At 39.1% G+C, this 19,300-nt stretch overlaps 2 protein-coding genes across 2 annotated transcripts in view; one reads left to right on the top strand and one right to left on the bottom strand.

Annotated features, from left to right (window-relative positions):
- HIBCH (3-hydroxyisobutyryl-CoA hydrolase) overlaps window positions 1-19,300 on the top strand; it is a 181,766-nt gene that overhangs the window by 19,965 nt on the left and 142,501 nt on the right. The gene's annotated exons all lie outside the window — the stretch shown is intronic.
- Window positions 1-19,300, bottom strand: part of MFSD6 (major facilitator superfamily domain containing 6) — a 58,626-nt gene that overhangs the window by 29,179 nt on the left and 10,147 nt on the right. Inside the window, exon 2 of the mRNA XM_037523716.2 lies at window positions 9,126-10,713. Coding sequence (XP_037379613.1) covers window positions 9,126-10,660 — 1,535 coding nt within the window. The 5' untranslated portion in view covers window positions 10,661-10,713. The remainder of the gene's footprint in view (window positions 1-9,125; window positions 10,714-19,300) is intronic.

Here is a 19,300-nt window from a genome sequence, read left to right as displayed (position 1 = left end):
ACATAAAACTATAGGTATACAAACCTTACAGTTCCAGACAAGAATCTGGATTATGGAGCCCAATTACTTGGAAGACATAAGATGCCATTTTGTTGTTATTGTTTCTACCTAGGTAAATGTCAAATGCTAAAGCACGCACCATGGTTTTGATTAGAAGTCTTCCATGATATGTCCTGAGGTATACATAAAACTATAGGTATACAAACCTTACAGTTCCAGACAAGAATCACTAACATTTGGCAAAGCAATTAATTTGAAAAAGGCCTTAAGAGTTGTAGCTGACCCTAAGCTGAATTAAAGGAAACTGAACAAGTTCATAAAAATTCAGGCTGAAGGAGTATCATGACCAAATCAAGAAGAGATAATGATCCCACTGTTCTTGACTTTGGCCAGACCACAGCAGGAACTGGGTACAATTAAGTTATTACTGTCAAAAAAAAAACAAAGGAGTCAGAATAAGGAGGGGAAAGAAAAAAAGAGAGTCTGGGATAAGATGTTCTGAGAAAAAGCCCCGAGGGAACTGGAAAAGCAAACCTGTAGGAGGGACACCCAAATGTGTGAAGGGCTGTTCTGCTGAAGAGGGAGTGGGCTGTGTTAGCCCAAAATCAGAACTGTGAGCAGTCAGTGCAATCGATGTTGTTTATTTGCTAAGCAGAAACAAGGGATTGCAGCTGGGAAGGGATTCAGCTGGGAAGATGTGACCCTGGCTTGCCTAGGCCCTCCAGCAGAGGCCTGCAAATGAAGTCAACCCACTGGGAGGTAGAGCTGGTAGCTGGAGAGACTTGGGTTCTGATAGCATCATTTGAGATGTGGTTAAAGATACACCTAAGGCCATGTGCTAGTTAATCAATACATTTCCTGTTTGCCTTAAGCCACTATGGGCAAGAATATCTGCCATATCAGGTGATCAAGTCCTAGTAATAAAAGATCTTAGATACCTTGTGAGGCAACAAATTCCACATCACAAGTGGCCAAACAAAGGCAGAGGATTAGGGGGAAGGGAACCTAACCTGGGTGGACTAGGCCTGCCTCACTGTACTAGTTTGCTGGGGCTACCATCACAAATACCACAGATTGGGTAGCTTAAACAACAGAATTTATTTTCTTACATTTCTGGAGACTAGAAGTCTGAGATCAAAGTGTTGGTTGGTAGGGTTACTTTTTTCTAAAGTCTCTCTTCTTAGCTTTCTCCCTGTGTCTTTACATGGTCTTGTGTGTGTGTGTGTGTGTGTGTGCACGCATGTGTGTGAGTGTCCCAATCTCCTCTTTTCACAAGAACACCAGTCATACTGGATTAGAGCCCACCCTAATGACCTCATTTTAATCACTTTTTTAAAGACCCCCTCCCATCTCCAAATAAGCCACATTCTGAAGTACTGAGAGTTAGGACTTCAACATCTGAGTTGGGGTTAGGGACACGATTCAGCTCACAAAAATGACCTCCAACGTGGCTTATAACTCCAATATAAAGCTAAATTTAGTAAAGGATGCCAGTGTTTTCCCAAGAGCCATTCATCCCATGGACTAGCAATAAAGTATGAGATTCCAGTGACAGCTTCCCTGCGCTTCTTTTTTTTTTTTTTTTTAAAGATTGATTGATTTATTTATACAAGCACTGTGTACAGTCAGAAGCGCGGGAGGGTGAGAGAATTTACCAGAGCCAGAGCTGGGGACAGAATAGGCAGACCGATGAAGTACACTGCTGAGGGGAGCAGCGGGCGGGCAGGAGAGGTCTGCGCGCCATGTGGGACCCTCGCCCAGCAGCCGGGGATCGAACCCGGCGCTGCAGAGGCTGCGGGCAGCTTCGCAACCCAGCGCTCAACCGCCACCAGGGAGGCCCTCCCTGGGCTTCTAAAGGCAGAGAGGCTGTGCCCTTAAAGGAGGATTGTTAGCATTTTATACAACCCAATATAATTATATTTACTCATTTATGTTATCTAAGGGATTGCTATTTACCTTTCCAGTGGTTGTGTAAAATGAAAGGCTCTGACAAACAGAGCTAATTAGCGCATTTTCACAGCAGGTGGGGCATGCTCTGCCATTGGTGGGAGTGGTGGAATTCCTGGCACCGGCATACTAAAAGTGGATTTTTGTCAGGGACTGTCACTACTGGCCATTTGAAAAGATCAAATAAGCATGTGAAAAAAACTGTCTATGTGTGTAAGCTGCCATTAAAAGCAAATATTTCAGCAAGGGCAGCAAAGTCTTCTAGGAATTCCATCTGAGCTAGTCCATGGAGAAATGTCTAGGGCTTAGGGTTCTAACTTCCACTCAAGTGAACTGACTTTGCAGAAAAAATTCTTTATACTGATCCCAGTGACTGCCATCGTGAATCACACCCCCATCACTGGTCTGATAGCCTGTTGTCACAGCAAGACCTGCCTGGGTTTGCATGAGTAGCTTTGCACATCTCTGACTTAGGCAAAAACCCCTGAGCCACCAGGGAGGCCCAACTCTTCTATTTTATAGATACAAGGATATAGAAAGGTTCGGAGGAGAATGGAGTCACAAAGTTGGTTGGCCAGTGTAAGGTCAAGTTCCCCTCCCTCTTAACCTGCAGTTATCTTTTGGTGGATAATATCAGTGTGTTCCTGCTCTAGGGCCCCTACATGAGACCAAACCTAGACAAGGACTTGAAACAATTGTGGGTTGGACCAATGAAGACAGGGGCTGGCCCTGTTAGCATAGTTATGCTCCTGATCATGGTTGTGCCTTTAGATTAGGGAAATAGGGTGAATGCTTGAGTTGGCTTTAGAAAACAGGTAATACTTTAAACGTTGATAAATCATTAGGAGGAATTGGATAAGGGCAAAGTAGCAGAACAAATGTCACTCAACAGCTGTCCAATATCCTGAATCACAAAAGAAAAGTTTACTGAGAAGCACAATTTCATGTTATGAGATGAAATGGGCCAAAAGACCATTTCTGTTGAGGTAGCCCCAGAAACCTCAGGTGTCGAGGTTGAGGCAACCCATGGCAAGCCAGGATTTCTGCACTACCGGCAAGATGGACAAGGGCTGTGCCAAGAAGGCAGACTTTGAAATCAAATAATCGGAAGTTATAAGGTCTGGGTAAGGCTTAGAAACTAGGGGAGAAAGGGAGGGAAGGCAGGAGGGAGGCATAAGCAAGTGTGCTAACAGGTTTTTGAGGAGGATTATCCAGGAGTCCCCCAGATGTTGGGTGCGTCCCACCACAGTCTTTATCAGCCTGTAAGTCTCCAGACCAACCTGGGAAATCTCTGAGGAGGGCTTACCCTACCAGGAGCATGAAAGGATCCCTGAAAGCCCCCACAAAACCGACTGTGAAGAGTCTTAGCCACTCCACAGACAATACCGGTTTTGAAGTTCCTTCAACTTTTACCAGATTTCAGACTTCATTAATTTCAGATTTAATTGAGTGTTCCTCACTCACAATGCTGAAACCCTTCTCTTAAGTGATAGCTTTTTCAAGGAAAAATAGTATAGATAAAATTACCATAACTTGCCAACTTACAAACTTTTATGACTAGCTATTTTACTTATTCTTTTAAAGTAGGGACTGCTAACCAAAAAGATTTTGTTCGAACTGTTTCTGTTCCCACTTTGTGACATTAGGGAAAAAAGAGCACACTTCAGTGGTGTTTTGAGACATCTGCTTATGCAGGCCTCTTATCATGTCACCCATGAAGCAAGATGTTCACTGGTTATAGGAAATACCTCACAACACAATTCAACATAACTAAATATTCTTAAGCCCGAGGATACAATAAACAATAAACAGACCAACATTTCAGTAAGACCAGAAACTTACAACTAATCTTGGAGACAACCCTGATTGATTTTCTTAGTCGCTTTATTCCACCCTAATATTTCCCTTTTGATCTTATGGCTTTAACTGTCCCAAATCTTTATCCACTAGTCTAATAACCTCTCCAGTAAGCTTCAGGCTTTTAACAGTCAACGGTCTGCTAGACGTTCCTATCTAGGTGTTCCAAACTTCAAAGTAAAGAACATCAAATTCAAATTGCATCCCCCTCAATTCTGTATCTTCCTTTTGGATTTTCTATCAGATTTATGAAAGTTGAAGACATGGGGATCTGTCCCTCCATTCCCACAACCAACCATTCTGCCAGTTTTATCTTCCAAATCCATTCCTGCCCTCAGTTTCTGTTACTACTGCTGAAGTTCAGGCCTGTATCACCTCTTGGACTATTTTAAGAAACTTTTCAGTAAAAGCCCTGCTTCACAGTTAGCCCCTGCATTGGAAACAAGTGAAAATATGTGGCCCTCCTTTTGCTAAGGCTCCCTACTGCCTCCAGGAAGTTGGTGTTCCTCATCCTAGCACCCACCTGGCCTTTGGTCTCCCCCACCATTTTAGTATGCATCCCTGCATCCCAGTAATCTGGGGTTCACTAAGCCTACATAATTGCTCAAAAATTAGACAAATAGGCAGCGTTTTGATTCTTAAATAACACAGAGTAATTCTTGTTTCTGTAGAGCATGTATAATTCCAAACTGACAACGGAAATTAAATTTTTACATCTTTTTTTATTGTCAAAAGTCATTTTGAAAGGAGAAATAATCCTCCCTTAAGGAATAAGAAAGGAAATGTGGTTCTTTTCTTTCTTTTATGTTCTTTTCCTTCCTTTCTTTTAAGGTTCACTATGTTTGTTTTTTATCAAGTACTGCATGATTCAATTTTCATTCTCTTCCTTCACTGTGATGATTACCATCAGAAGACCTCCTAGCAGCTAAGGATTATGTATGAGTCAGGAACTAATCAGGGAAACAGGCACCAATCTGTCCTAATCCAAGGACTTAGTCATTAGGTGAAGGAATAGCGGAGAAGCCAGAGTTCATGAAAGAAGCGCAGGCAGCCAGTCTCTCCAAGGTGGAGGTAGAGGGAGAGGAGGAGGGGAGAGAGGGCCTTGCTACCAGAGCTCATGGTCACCCACAGTGTGTAGTACCATAGGTGAGATGCAGCAACTATCAGAGATACTCCTGAGTGGACACAGAGGCCTTCTGAGTTGAGAGAGGGTAAGAATCTGGGGGCAGGGCAGACTGCTGGAGTACAGAGAGCTGACAAGGGTTCCCCTCTTGTCTTCAGCTCTATATTGACCAGCACATGTGTGTGAAGAACTGTTCACTGAAGAAAAAGAACCTCCTCAAAGAGTTACAAAGAACAATCTTCAAAGCTCACACAAAAGCTGCATGAACTAGAAAAAGAGAAAGCTACATCTGGGTTTTTTTCCCCTTCCACCTCCATCTTCTCCTCCACCTCTGCCTCTCTACTTGGTGATTATCAATCTTGGCTGCACACTGGAATCATATGCCTGAGTATAGCCCTAGAGAGTCTGGTGTAATTGGTCTGAGGGCATGAGGATTTTCCTCATGCTCTTCTGGTGAGTTTAACTGGTAAGCACCACTGCATTAGCTGAATCCAGGCAGAAGATTGGACACCAAGACTCAGGAAACACAGCCTGCGAAATTCAGTACCCTATCACATTGGGTGAGGAGGGATCTGGAAATGAAAAGATTCAGGATCAACAAATATGGCACAAAGAGGTGGGGAGAAAGAAAGGAGAGGATGAAAAGCAAAAATAAAATGTAACAGGATCTTCTCTAAATCCTTCAGTGGCCAGCTCAAATTCAGCTTTCTCTGGTAAGCCTTCCTGATCACCCCAGCTGCAGGGCTTCCTCACTCTTCTAATACTGATTATTATTCCTCCAGTCACAAAGGGCTCCTCATGCCCTACCTCCTCTGTGTCTTCAGCTGTAGCCCAGCGTCCTGCTATCTGCTCTGTGTCTTCCTGCAGCGCCTACCCAGGAAAGCCAGTGGGTTCCTCTAACTATCTGTATCTCGTATTTCTTTTTTTCCCCAACTGGCTAGCTCGTTTGGATACTGACTACTATTCTGTCATAACTATTGGCTAATATTGTTAATATAATACTCCTGGATAACATTTACATGGCAAAACTGACCTTGAAAGTGAGATAAATTGAGCAAAATTCTTGTATCCCCCTTAAAATGTAAATACATGCAGGGCCTCCCCTGGTGGCGCAGCGGTTGAACGCTGGGCTGTGAGGCTGCCCGCAGACTCTGCAGCGCGCCAGTTCGTTCCCCGGCTGCCGGCAAGGGTCCCACAAAAAAAAAAAAAAGTAAATAAATGCAAATCAAATAGCATCATGATGGCCTAATATTGAATAGTAATGATTTATAAATTTACAAATGATTAGTTGCAATTAATTTTGATCACAACCCTAACTCATGGTTGTTGATATCTTCAGCAAGGTGAATATATCTTAAGCTATAGTTATAATCCTTTTTTAAAGATTTATTTAATAATACATACAAGAGCTGGGGTATAAGCTAGAGGTGCAGGAGGGTGAGAGGATTCACCAAAGACAGGTGGGGAGCAGAACTGGCAGATCTGTTGAAATACACTGCTGAAGGGAGCAGTGTAGGAGAAGGTGAGACAGGAGAAGTCTGCTGCGCCATGGAGGTTAGCTCCCTGGCTGGGGATTGAACTCGTGCTGCAGTGACTGTGAATTGCATCATAGTGCTGAGACTGAACCCCTGGCACCACCAGATATCCTATTTATAATCCTTAAAGAAGCCTCGCTTTCATCTTTACACAAATTATCTTCGAACTATACCTGTTGTAAATTCCAAAGTTTCGTGATTTCAAATCAAAAGAAATTTACTTTTTTGAATGGAAATATGAAGCATTATGCAATTTGCCTGAAAAGGCCACTTTCTCTGCAGAGAAGGTCAAAGTCAGTAATCACTCTGTATCTGGGTGTATGTGCATATTCAGACTGATAGGTAATTCCTAAAAACCTGGGCCCAAGCTACAGAACTGTTAAAATATTCGGTGTTTCAAAATTGGAATTCTATTTTTAAAAACTGTTTTCTGGTATAAATTTTTCTTAATTATGAATCTACATAAAGAAATTGTGGGAAAGCTACTTTGGACCACATTAGGATATTTACAATTTTTATGGAAGTGCTAACTCCTCAGAACAACTTCCTAATGAGGCAGTCACAGAATGTTAAAAAACATACACAAGGACCACAGACAAATCCCTCCTTAAGAGTCTACAAGGGAAACATAAAGATTATGAATTTACAGAAAGCTGATTTCTCCTCAGCAACTATTTTAATGTATGCTGTTCTTTCAGTGAAAAGTTTCAACTGTCATAGCTAACTTTTAAACCCCCAAATCTCAATTGACTGGGGTCTCAAATTCTCACCAAAAGAAACAATCCATTTTACTTGAATATGTGGGCATAATCTGACTGCAGCTATCAGAACCTTTTAAGAGTAGTTAAGATGATACATTTTAATGGCAAGAATTAAAATCCAACAGAGGTAAATGACCACAAATTGATGGAATCCCAGTAGGCTTCTGGGAGCAAAAATGTGACCACAAGAGTCATCTTCTTCCATCACATCATTAAATAAGGAAGATGCTTTGGTACATAAAACCAGAAAATGAAGGTTAAGTGAGCTGGAGATTTTTAAATAAAGAGTAAAATTTATGAAAGAAAAACACAGTGTAAGCTATTATAATTATCAAAATTAGTATTAAACCTTCAAGGATTTTATCATGAAAATATATGCCCCAGACAAAAGGCAATGACAGAAAAGAAACATTTTTTCTGAGCATGTAAGAAGAACCTAACAATGTTTGAAAATAGAAGCCATATGCATACTCCACACTGAGTCAGCATTCAACTCCTACAGTTGACTGATAAAACAATGACATCTCAGAAGTCCACTCACTGCTAAGACCTGACTGGGTAGCTTTCTGGGAATAAATAAATGACTATGGTTTAAAGACAGTATTAGCTGAGGTGAGATCCCACTCACACCCCCACAATGCAAAGAAGTGTCTCTAATTAATCATGGTCATCCTCAGAGAATGTAAACATGACCTGGACACAGTTAAAGCACACTCCAAGTTCTTAATATTCCAAGACACTTTTCAGGCTGGCCCCACTGAATGTGCCTTGGGAAGTCTGTGGGTCTAAGAACTATCCACACACATCTGACTTTGTTTAGTGAAAACAAAAGGGCCAAAGCTTTGAGAAAGAGAATGAACAGAACATAGCTTCCCAAAACAAAACCAAAGCAAACAAGAAAAAATATTCACAATTGTTTGGGGAAAAAGAATGACTGTATGTTGAGACTTTAAATTAGAAAATATTTTCATCAATTAGTCAGAAGGAAATTAAAGGAAAAAAATCAAATCTTGTTAGTATTTATTTCTCCTTTCTAATTACTCCTAGAAACAGATTTTAAAATTACCACACAGTTGCTTTTTTCAGTTACAGCAACTTCAAATTTTAGGGATAGGTTTGCTGTGCTTTTCTGTGAGGTAAGAACGCTTAACTGAAGTTGGCTCTATATTTAAGAACCAGTGACAGAACAGAAAGTCTTATAAACAATAAGCTAATGTTTGATCAACTCCAGACAAATATTAGTATGAGAAACATTACATAACAAACATTAGGCATTTATAGGTTTTTTTTTTACTCAAAAGGTTACAGGGGAGATTTTAGGTAAAAGGAAGATTTTTAAACATACTTTTGTCTTTGTGGCAGACAAAAATGAGGCCACTGTTATCATCAGAAAAAATATATATAAAAATCTCCTCTATATAATATCATGGATTAGAGATTATGGTGGGTCATTGACAGTCTTGTTAAATATAGTGGACCTCTTCATACACCAAATATTCAAGATCTGTGTCATCAAGTGGCTGAGAATAAAAGAAGGCTGAAAAAAACGTAATCCACTTTATCCTCTAAACCCTTTCATAAGTGCTTGACACAGGCAGACCTTCAAGAGCTATGGAATAATACTGTGTATGAAATTGATGCTTCTACACCTGAAAACATTTGCTGTAAGAGTCTCTCAGCATACAGAGGAAGCAGCATTTTTTTTTTTGTTTGCCTTAGATAATTCATCTAGGTTCATTACTTCCTTCCTTTTGTTTCTATTTTAAGGAGGAAAAGCAACAGAAAGCTTCAGTCCCACCCAGCCCTACCAGCAACACAATTTATAATATCCTTAAATGCACTGTAAACTATGGAAAAATAACATTCAACTACTAGGGGCAGGAAGAGTAAGCATGTTCTTACCTGATGTGGCCAATCAATTCAATAAGCTTGTGACTAAAAAAGTAAGCTGTCAGCTCGGACACATGACTCAGGACTGAACAGACCCCAAAGAGGGTTGTAGTTCCATTCAGGTCCTCCAAATGCCAGTAGAGAAAGGTGAACACGAAGCCATATCCAAAACCCATAAACCAAGCCACGAACAACACCGAGCCATACTGCACGCCGCAAAGCAGTCTGATTAAGTCCCAAAAGTTGAAGGCCTGCGAGTGGCTTGTGGTGGTTGGTGTCTCCTCTGAGGACTCTGTGGAGCTGTTCCTCTCCACCTGAGGGATCTCCACCTCCTTCCCTTTATTTTCACTATTATTGAAGTGGTTATAGCGGAACCGGAACTGGGTAGCCACAATCAAGGCCATGGTCATCAGGACACCAAAGACGATGAAGACAATCTGGTAGTTCCGGTACTCAGGGGGTTTACACCCCTTGCCATCTACGAGCACTTCTATGTGGGTGTAGTCAATCCCGATGCCCACGGACAGCATTGCCAGGCCCCAGCCCAGGGAGCCCCACATGCGCTGCAGTCCATAGCGGTCTCTGTGTTTTCCCAGATACTGCAGTGTTACTGTGTCCACAATCGTGACAGAAGAGGCACTAAAAAATTCTCCTATTATGACAACTACCAAGATCACCAAGAATATAGCTTCAACCTCCTGTTGATCATAAACAAGTGTGACTTGGTCGGAAGGTAAAGATTTGGTGGTAGTGATAACAGAAGTGGTTGTCTCCCTGGTTACATTTCCTGGGGAGGCAGGGGTTGCAGTGCTCCAGTTTAAGGTCAGGTCTGTAATGTGGGTGGTAACTTCTTCTGTCTGAGGCTGCAGAGTGGGTGTACTGGTGGCATATACTGTGGTGTTGGGCCCCATTTCTAACATCACTGGCCAATTGGAAGGAAGCAGGTCCCTTTTCTCCCGCATTCTAGGTAACGTGGTGATGGGAGTGATCGTGGAAGAATTTGCTGGCAAGGTGGTTAACGGGTGACTTGAATTGGTGGGGTGAGCTGTTGGAGAAATCTTTGGTACACATCTCAAGGTGGCAGGTTTGACAAATCCAATGCCCAGGTTGAATAAAACCCAACACAAAAGAGAAAAGAGAAGGACAATTTTGCCTTTTTTAAAGCGATCTGCAACTACACCCCAAAACGGGGCACTGCAGAATTCAATGAAGTATCGAATACCTACTAGCAGTCCACTCTGGCTTGGAGACATTCCCAGCTGTTTGTAATACACAGGCAAAAGTGGGTAGAGAGAGCCATAAGCAGAGTAAAAGAAAAAATAAAAGACCTTGGAAATTAGAAGATCATTGTTTATTTTAACACAATGTTTTTCTATCCAGTCTATCTCCTCTTCAGGTATAGCAGCTGTTTCTGTGGAAGAGGGTGTTTCGTTTGAAGGTGGTTCTTGTTCCCTGGCAATACCATTAAAGGGATCAGCAAGCACATATTTTCTCTTCTGTTCCTCTTCATCATCAGTTAAGATGGCAACTTTATCATCTGTCGCCATGGCTTTGCTCCACCATCAGACAGTTTATCACCTTCAAAATTCTGACTGATGATCTGTAAAGTAAAATTTAAAAGATGGCTTAGTAATGAAACTGATGACAATTAAACAGGGTTTCATCTTGCAGGCTTTCTAAGCTACAAATAATAAGTGTGAGAATATTCACCATTTATCAGTTACAGAAGTGCAATATTGATAAAGAGAAGTACTTTCAAAAAAAATCAAATACTCTTTGTGGCCAATGACTGGCCAATGACATCTCCTAACAGGGTGAGAGCTCAGGTTCATTCTTAATCTTTTCACTGATTCCTTAGGAAAAGGTAAAGTGATAGGGATTACGTATAAACCAAATAGCGGAAACTGAAAGTAATTTTTATATAGTTTATTGGTTTTACTGTTCAAGCAAATCCACTGTGAAGTCTAGAATTTAGAAAATAAATAGCTAAAATCATTCAGTTCCCAGAGAAAAACAGAAATGTGTTCTTAACCACTACCACAAACGTAATGAGAAAGGTAGACTCAATTGCAACTGGATTTGATCATTGAAGCCCTGGCCACCACAGTAGGATGGCCTGCCAAGGAGTAGTCTTCATGTTGCTTTTATTACATATGTTTCTCCAGATGTTCTTTTCATATACATTGTAGGTTTAAAAAAAAGGCCAAAAAAAAAAAACTCAGCAAAAATTAGTAGATACTTATTGAGCATTATCTCTGTGCCAAGTAACATCTGAAGATCTTTATATGTATTAACTCACATTCATCACACAACATTCCTATCATCCCTGTTTTGCAGAAGAGAAAATGAGGCATGGCTCATGTGATTTATTCAATTTATTCAAATAACTCATAAGTGGCAGCCAAATACCACTGGGGGAAAAATGTGGCCTCACTCCCACCCTGATCAGCAAAGGCAAAGAGGGGAACCAAGACTTTCACATTCACCACACTCTAAAGGGGTACCAAGCCCTCAGTGGAGGTGGCGTCAGAGAAGACCATACAGGGAGCTGGAATTCCATCACTGTGAAGCAATAAGGAGGCACAGCTTACAACAGTGTTGGTGGAGGCTGCATGGGAAGCCAGACTTCCATTCCAACCTGTCAGTAACAAGCCACTGCTGCCGTCTGCACTGGATGGTTGCAGAGGAGGTTTGAGAGTCAGGACCTCCCAGCAAGATCAAGGCCACTGGTCCTGCTCCCATCCAGATGTTAGAAGAGGGGGTGTTGGGAACAGTAATGAGCCTTCCACTGCCAGTCAGAGGTATCAGCCCAGTGACAAGCCAGAACATCCATGGCCACTTCACAGTAAGTAAACCTCCATAGTAAGGTGACACCCTCAGGTGTCAGCAGGGTATCGAGTGGGGAACCTGTACTTCTACCCAAGCTAGTAATAATAGGGCCACACCTCCCATTCTCTTGCCAGAGTGGTGTCGGGAAAAATCCAGCTAAAACAAAACACTTAAATAAGACCCAGAACCTCATAATACCCAAAATGTCTAGGTTTCAATAAAAAATATTGCATTATACCAAAAACCAGGAAGACCCCAAACTAAATGAAGAAAGACAACCAACAGATGCTACCATCAAGATGACAGGAATGTCAGGGTAACCTCACACTGATTTTAAAGCAGCTGTCAAAAATGCTTCAACATGAACACATTTGAAACATGAAAAAATGGAAAGTTGAAGCACAGAAAACAAAGTCTGTGCTTTGAAATATAATATAAAGAAATATAAAATAGAAAACAGACATTTTAGAATGGGAAAATATGATAACCAAAATATAAAAATCTTCAATGAATGGAGACAGAAGAATCCAATGAAAAGAAAGACAGAACAATAGAAGTTACACAATCTGAACAACAAAGAAGACAGACCCAGAAAAAAAAAAAACTTAACAGGACCTCTCACACTATAGCAAAAGGTCAAAAATTCATGCAATCAGAGTCTTGGAAGGAGAGAAGAAAAAGGACAGGGTTGAAATACTCAAAGAAGTAAAATTAAAAAGTCTCTAACTGCCTAAAGACATACACCTACAGATTTAATAAGCTGCGTGAACTTCAAAAAGGAGAAAGCCACACCAAAACCCCACAGTCAAACTTTGAAAATTCAAAACCAAAAAAAGTTGAAGCCAGTTAGAAAGGAATCATAAGGGAAGAACAATTCATGATAGCAGATCTCTCACTAGAAACTATGGGCCCCAGAAGGAAGCAACACAATATATTTTTTTTAATGTTGGGAAAATTATCAACCCAGGATCCTATATTAGATAAAATCCAGAAAACCAAAGACCAATATTCAATAAATACAGACACAAAAACTCAACATAATATTAGAAAAGAAAATTTAGGGCCTCTCTGGTGGTGCAAGGTGTTAAGAAGCAACCTATAAAGCTATTCGCAATCACTGTAGCATAAGTTGGATCCCTGGCCAGGGAGCTACCCACATGGTGCAGCAGACCTCTCCTGTCTCACCTGTTGTTTCCCTGAAAAGTACATTTCAGTCAATCTGCCTGTTCTGTTCCCCACTCTATCTCTGGTGAATCCTCTCACCCCCACACCTCTGGCCTGTACCCCCATTCTTGTATGCATAAATAAATAAATCTTTAAAAAACAAGAAAAGTTAGCAATATATAAAAAGCAGTACATTACAACCAAGTGGGATTTATTCCAAGGATGCAAGGGTGAGACAATATTTAAAAATCAGTCCATGTAAGCCACCATACTAACAAGGTAAGAAAAAAGTATCATGATCTTTACAATCAATGGAGAAAAAAAAATTGGCAAAATTTATTCACAAACAGTCTCAGAAAAAATAGATACACAAGATAATTTCCTCAACTTTACAAAAACCACCTATAAAAATTACAGGTAATGTTATACTAACTGGTGAAAAACTGAGTATTTTCCCTAAGACATGGAATAAGGCAAGACCGGTCTCACCACTCTTACGCAACAGCCAGTACAGTAATGAGAAAAATGGAAGCAGAGATCAAAAATGAAGAAATAAACTCTATTTGAAGTCCAAATAATTGTAGAAAATGCCAAGCCATCTACAAAATTTTCTAGAACTAATATAAATGGGTTCAGCAAGTTCAAGGATACAAAATAAACCTACAAACAATTGTGTTTTGCACATTAGTAAAGAACATGCAGACACCAAAATTAAAACTACTATCCCATTTTAAATTATTTAAGGGAGAAAAGAAATATTTAGGCATAAACAAAACATGTTCAAGACTATCTGGTATAAACTACAAAATGCTGATGAAAGAAATCAAAGATCTAAATAAGGGATACACCATGTTCATGGAGTGGAACACTCACTACAGTAAAGATTTCAGTTCCCCTCAAATTATATACAGTTTTAACACAATCCCTATCAAAACCTCAAAAGTGAAAAAGAAGATTGAGAAGGAAATGTTTTAAGAAAAGTTCTCAGAAATATATGATATGAGTTGTTTGCCTCAACTAACCCACTGAGTATCAAACACAATGGATAAAACAGACCCAAGTCAAAGCACATCTTGAAAATTTTAGAACATTGGGTCAGCTGACCCTACAAACTTTGAAAGGTAAAATTTGTCACATACTAAGGATCAGGAACCACAATGGCTTCAGATTTCTCTACAAGTTAAACCCAGCCAAATTATTCAAGTTCACAAGTGAAGTGAGGCATTTTACATATGCAGTTTCTCAATTTATCTTGTATATATCCTTTCTCAGGTTGTGCTCTGCCAAACACAGTGGATAAGGAATAAGATATGGAATATAAGGGGGGAAAGACAATGTGGGAGGGAGGCAAAAGGAATGCATGCATGATGGGGACTGAGATCCAGGGATGATAGTTGTGTAGCAGACACAAAGGGCAAATAGTCCTGCAGGGGCAGGTCTGAGGTCATGAGAGAATGTCGGCAAAGTGTGATAACAAAATACCAGTACATCTGTATTTCCTAAAGGAAACATAGACAGTTGGCAAAGAGTTTAGGGATCAATTATGGTAAATACAGAGCAAGTTAAGTATATCACACACTACAAAAAAAGTTGCACAAGCAAAGAAAAATAATCACAATTTACATGTCTCAGCTGTGATTACTGGCCTCACCAAAATTGCCACATAACTACACTGGGAAGTCAGGGAAATGAGAACATTGAACAGACACGAAGAATTGGGGCAGAAAAGAAAGCTAACTCCGGCCTCCCTGGTGGTGAAAGGGGTTAAGTCTCAGTCAGCAGCCACTGCAGCATGAGTTTGATTCCCTCCAGGGAGATAACCCACATGGTGCAGCAGACCTCTCCTGTCTTGCCAGTTGCTCCCCTCAGCAGTGTATTTCAGTAGATCCGCCTGTTGTGCTCCATACTCTGGTGAATTCTCTGAGCACCCTCAACCAGCACCTCAGGCCTGCACTCCAGCTCGTGTATGTATAAATAAATCTTTAAAAAAAAAAAAGCTAACTCTATAGTCACAGTGGAAAGACTATAGATATTATAGGTAATACCTACATTTTAAAAAACCAAGAATGAGAATACAAGCATGTTATTTAAAAACATACAGGTAAAATATCAAAATAACCACCTAAAAAATAAGGAAAGTAATTGCCTCTGGAAAGGGAACTGGGGAGGGTTGGCATATAAGTCTGATTTGTTTCTTTCCTTTTATAATTCTTGAAAAGTTGGTTGTTTGGTTTTTTTTTTTAAAGTTTTATGCATGCATACCTCTAATTTAAAAAAAAACACAAAATACGCAGTTATACGAGCTTTTTCTTTATAAAAGACAATAATTAAAAGCAACTAATAGCATTCTTCTGTCATAGACTAAAAATAGTTTTCAGAATTGCACAGAATGAATTCTGACTGCATGAGTTCCGATCAGGTGCCCTATAGTGACTTTTAATTAATTGTCCTTCATAAATCAACTGCTGAATCTTCACCAAGTAGGCCAGAGAAGGTCACAAAGTTTTCTTATAAGGGCAGAATTCCCCATGAAGAACTGATGCCCAAATGCTAATTCAAAGCTGCAAAATGTCTTATATTAGGATGTTGACTTCAACCTTGATAAGTGACCTTCTCCCAAATCATTGTTATTCAAAAGATTTTAGACTACCTAAGGTTATGTAAGGTTTCACTTGTTATTTGAGTCCAGATGTTAAGTAGTTCTCAAAGTATAAAAAATGCAAAGTCCTAAGGAAATGTTCATCTCATATAACATTTAGTACCTTTTTTATGAATGTCAAATTCAGTAATTTTTATATAAATTCCAAATCAAAGAAATGCAAGCAAATGTTTTTAGTTTCAATTCCAGACATAATGGTTCTCATTATTTTCAGATCAGATTTTATTTTGATGGAAGATCAGGAAAAATCACATTGTAAACATAGTAAAAATAATAAAGTTTAACAACAGTCGTTTGTGTAATCACAGGAATAGGAACAAAAAGAAACAAGTAAATCAAAAAAACCTCTATTTTAATTGAAATATGACCCATAGCAGGACATGGCTTAAAACAGATTACATTTAACTTGTCATTGATAGGGCGGTAAAAAGAGCAGAAAAATATTCCCAACCTGGATGAAGTACTTAATCATTTTACAAATCCAGGGGAAATTCTGTTTACTAAGTAGTTCACTAATATGAACCCATTGAGATATTATGTCTTAAACTTCTGAGTTTTAAAGATTTCTGAATAGAAACTGTTTTTTTTTTTTTTAAAAAAAAAGACATTTCAAATTACACACAAAATTAAGTTTATAGAACTTCTCTAGGGGATTGCTAGTGTAGGTTTGCAGTTAATTCTAATTGGATAAGGAGGGCTTTTGTTTAGCATTTAGAAAAGCAGAAAAGTTTTCTCACCTAATGATAGTAATCAACACTATTACTGTGAAAACATAACACAGTCTTTTAAAACCTGGAAAGACATTCTACCAGTACTTATAGTGAGTCACTCAAATAACAGGTACTTCTGAATTATTGATAAGAGGTGATGAAATCATTCTAGTTAAAATTGATAGCTTTCTCCATTAAGTAAATTAAAACTGGCTAAGCATGTATTGAGTTATTCACGAATATATGAGTATGGAAATAGATTCAATTTTTAAAGAAACAAATTATAACCTGTATATAATTATTTAGAATAATAATCGCCAAAGGTCAGACCTACAAACACTAAGATAATGTGTGCTGTAAGGTAGCAGTGATGTAACTATCAGTGGAAAGAAAGCAACCCCTGGATAACACAGAAGAGACACTCCTGGCACTGTTGCCATTATAACTCAAATTGGTGCAGAGAAGACTAATGCTGCAGAATGGGAAAATCCACTTCTTGAACTCGTGGAGTTAGCCCTACGTTGTCAATTGCTATTGACCATTCTCTATGCTTTTGAGCAGTAGTGAGTTCCAGAGAAGAAATTAACTCCTGCAGCAATTTATAAGAACACAATTAAAGAAACTACTCTAAATGAGCCTTCAGGAGTCCTGTTATTCACATGCTACACTCTTAATTAAACATTCAGTTCAATTCACAGAATTTGCCAGAATAGAGCTTTTCTCAGAGGCACAGAGCTCAAGGTCAATTCTAGCAGATCTTTTTTCAAAAAGGATTACTTTAACATCTGCTAGCCAATGTCATGAAAGAGAAAGATATGGTTAGTTTTATAACATAGCATGCTACAGGGATTAAGGTGTGCAAAGGAGGTGAATTACTATTCTGAAGTCTTCCTCTTCCTCTAGAGCATTTTGACATGACTCCTTTATGGTTAAGCCAAATTATGGAAGAAGCCTAAGCTGACTCTAGTCATGTCCACCCAGCTTAATTCTCCAGTGTCCGTCTTGAGCTAGATGAGGAACATAATGTGTTTCTGTTAGGGTGACAATGAAAAGGCACAACCCATGTTGAACTCTTAGCACAGTGCCTGGCAAGTATGAAGAACTTGCAGGTATTGCTTATTTTGAGAGGAAGCCACTGAAATGAATTAAACAAGAAAGCAGAATGACCACATTTGTATTTTACAAAGATCATTATTGCTAGAGTGTGGAAAGTAGCTTTAATGTGGAAAATAAAAGTAGTTTTCTATTGCAACCCCTGCTGATGATTTTCTAATTTTGATCTTATATTTTAGTGTACTGGTCTTACTACACTGATATCCTGCAGGGCCGTTATTTTAGTTGGTGCTTTATAAACTATATCTAAAGCAGTCTTTTATAACATCTGGAAGTAAATTAAACTTGCAATATTTTTATTCCTTCCTCTACTTCTGGAAAGAGCTCCCCCACCTGTGCTGCTGTAGGATCTATGGGTAATGTTATTGCTATTTTTTAATAGATATTTCCTCTTTGCCTAACTAGATTATAAACTCCTTAAGGGAAAAATCTAGTACTTAGCACGTTGCCCTTTACTCTTGTAAGGTCTCAATAAATACTGGTTATTTCTGACAACCATCTGATGCAGTATGCATATAAGTGTAATGTCACCAGAATTTTTTTTACTAAAGTGTAATGTCACCAGAAAATTTTAAGAAGTTCCAAGTGCTCTCCTGACTAAAAATCAATGCTTTTTTGAACCTTCTTTTTCCCACTGTAAAATGGATATAAAAACAAACCCAAATCAACCAATTTATAGAGGGATTCTTGGGCTTAAATCAAACAACTCATAAGAAAGCATTTTGCTAACTCAAAAACAATGTATCACATTTGGTGGTGGTAGTAGTAGTGGTTTCATTTCAGAATATAATATTTCATGAAAATACTGGGCCTTAATGGTCTCACTCATAGTAGGAATTTAGAAAACCTAAATAAGGGACCAGAAAAAAGACTAATTAATACAAAGTAAAAATTAAAATCAACAAGCAAATATAAACCAGAGACACACTGAGGGGGTGAGGGGTGGGGAGAGGAAGGATTAGGGTCAAAATAAGGGGGAGTGCAATTGTATGGGGAATATAACCAAAATGAAAATGCATACATTGTGCAAAAATAAAAAATGATGTAAGAATTACAATAAAATAAAATATTTTTAAAAATAATGGGCCTTAGTCCCTATGAAAAATCACTATGGAAGTTTCTCAAAATATTAACAAAGATCTGCCATATGATCCAGCATTTCCACTCCTAGGTATCTACCCAAAGAATTCAAAAGGATATATGCACTTCTATATTCTCTGCAGCACTATTTACAATAGCCAAGTTGTAGAAACAACTTAAGTGCACAAGAGCCAATGAATGGATTAAGATGCTATGGGATATGTATACAATGCAGTATTACTCAGCTATAAAATAAGGTAAACTCTTGTCATCTGTAAAAACATGAGTGGAACTGGACATCATGCTGAGCAAAATAAGACAGAAGGAGAAAGACAGATACGGAATGATTTCACTCATATGTAGAATATAAAGAAACAAGACAAACAGAAAACTAAACCAAAAAGAACCCTAGAATCTCACCGTAAAATTGAGTCTACCAGGGGTGAAAGGAGGGAGTAAATGGTAGAAGGGGGCTGAATGGAGTATGATCGAAGATGATGGTCCTTTGGCAGTGGGTGTGGTGCAGTAACGTACATCTGAAGAGGTATGAACCTATACCCCTAAATCATATACAGTACTGTAAATCAATGTTACCACAGTAAAAAAAATACAATTAAAAATAAATAAAATTC

The sequence above is a fragment of the Talpa occidentalis genome, unplaced genomic scaffold (genome assembly GCF_014898055.3).
Source record: "Talpa occidentalis isolate TD23 unplaced genomic scaffold, MPIMG_talOcc4v2.1 talOcc4.3, whole genome shotgun sequence".
Classification (NCBI taxonomy): Eukaryota; Metazoa; Chordata; class Mammalia; order Eulipotyphla; family Talpidae; genus Talpa; species Talpa occidentalis.
This window is presented reverse-complemented; position numbering and strand designations above follow the sequence as displayed.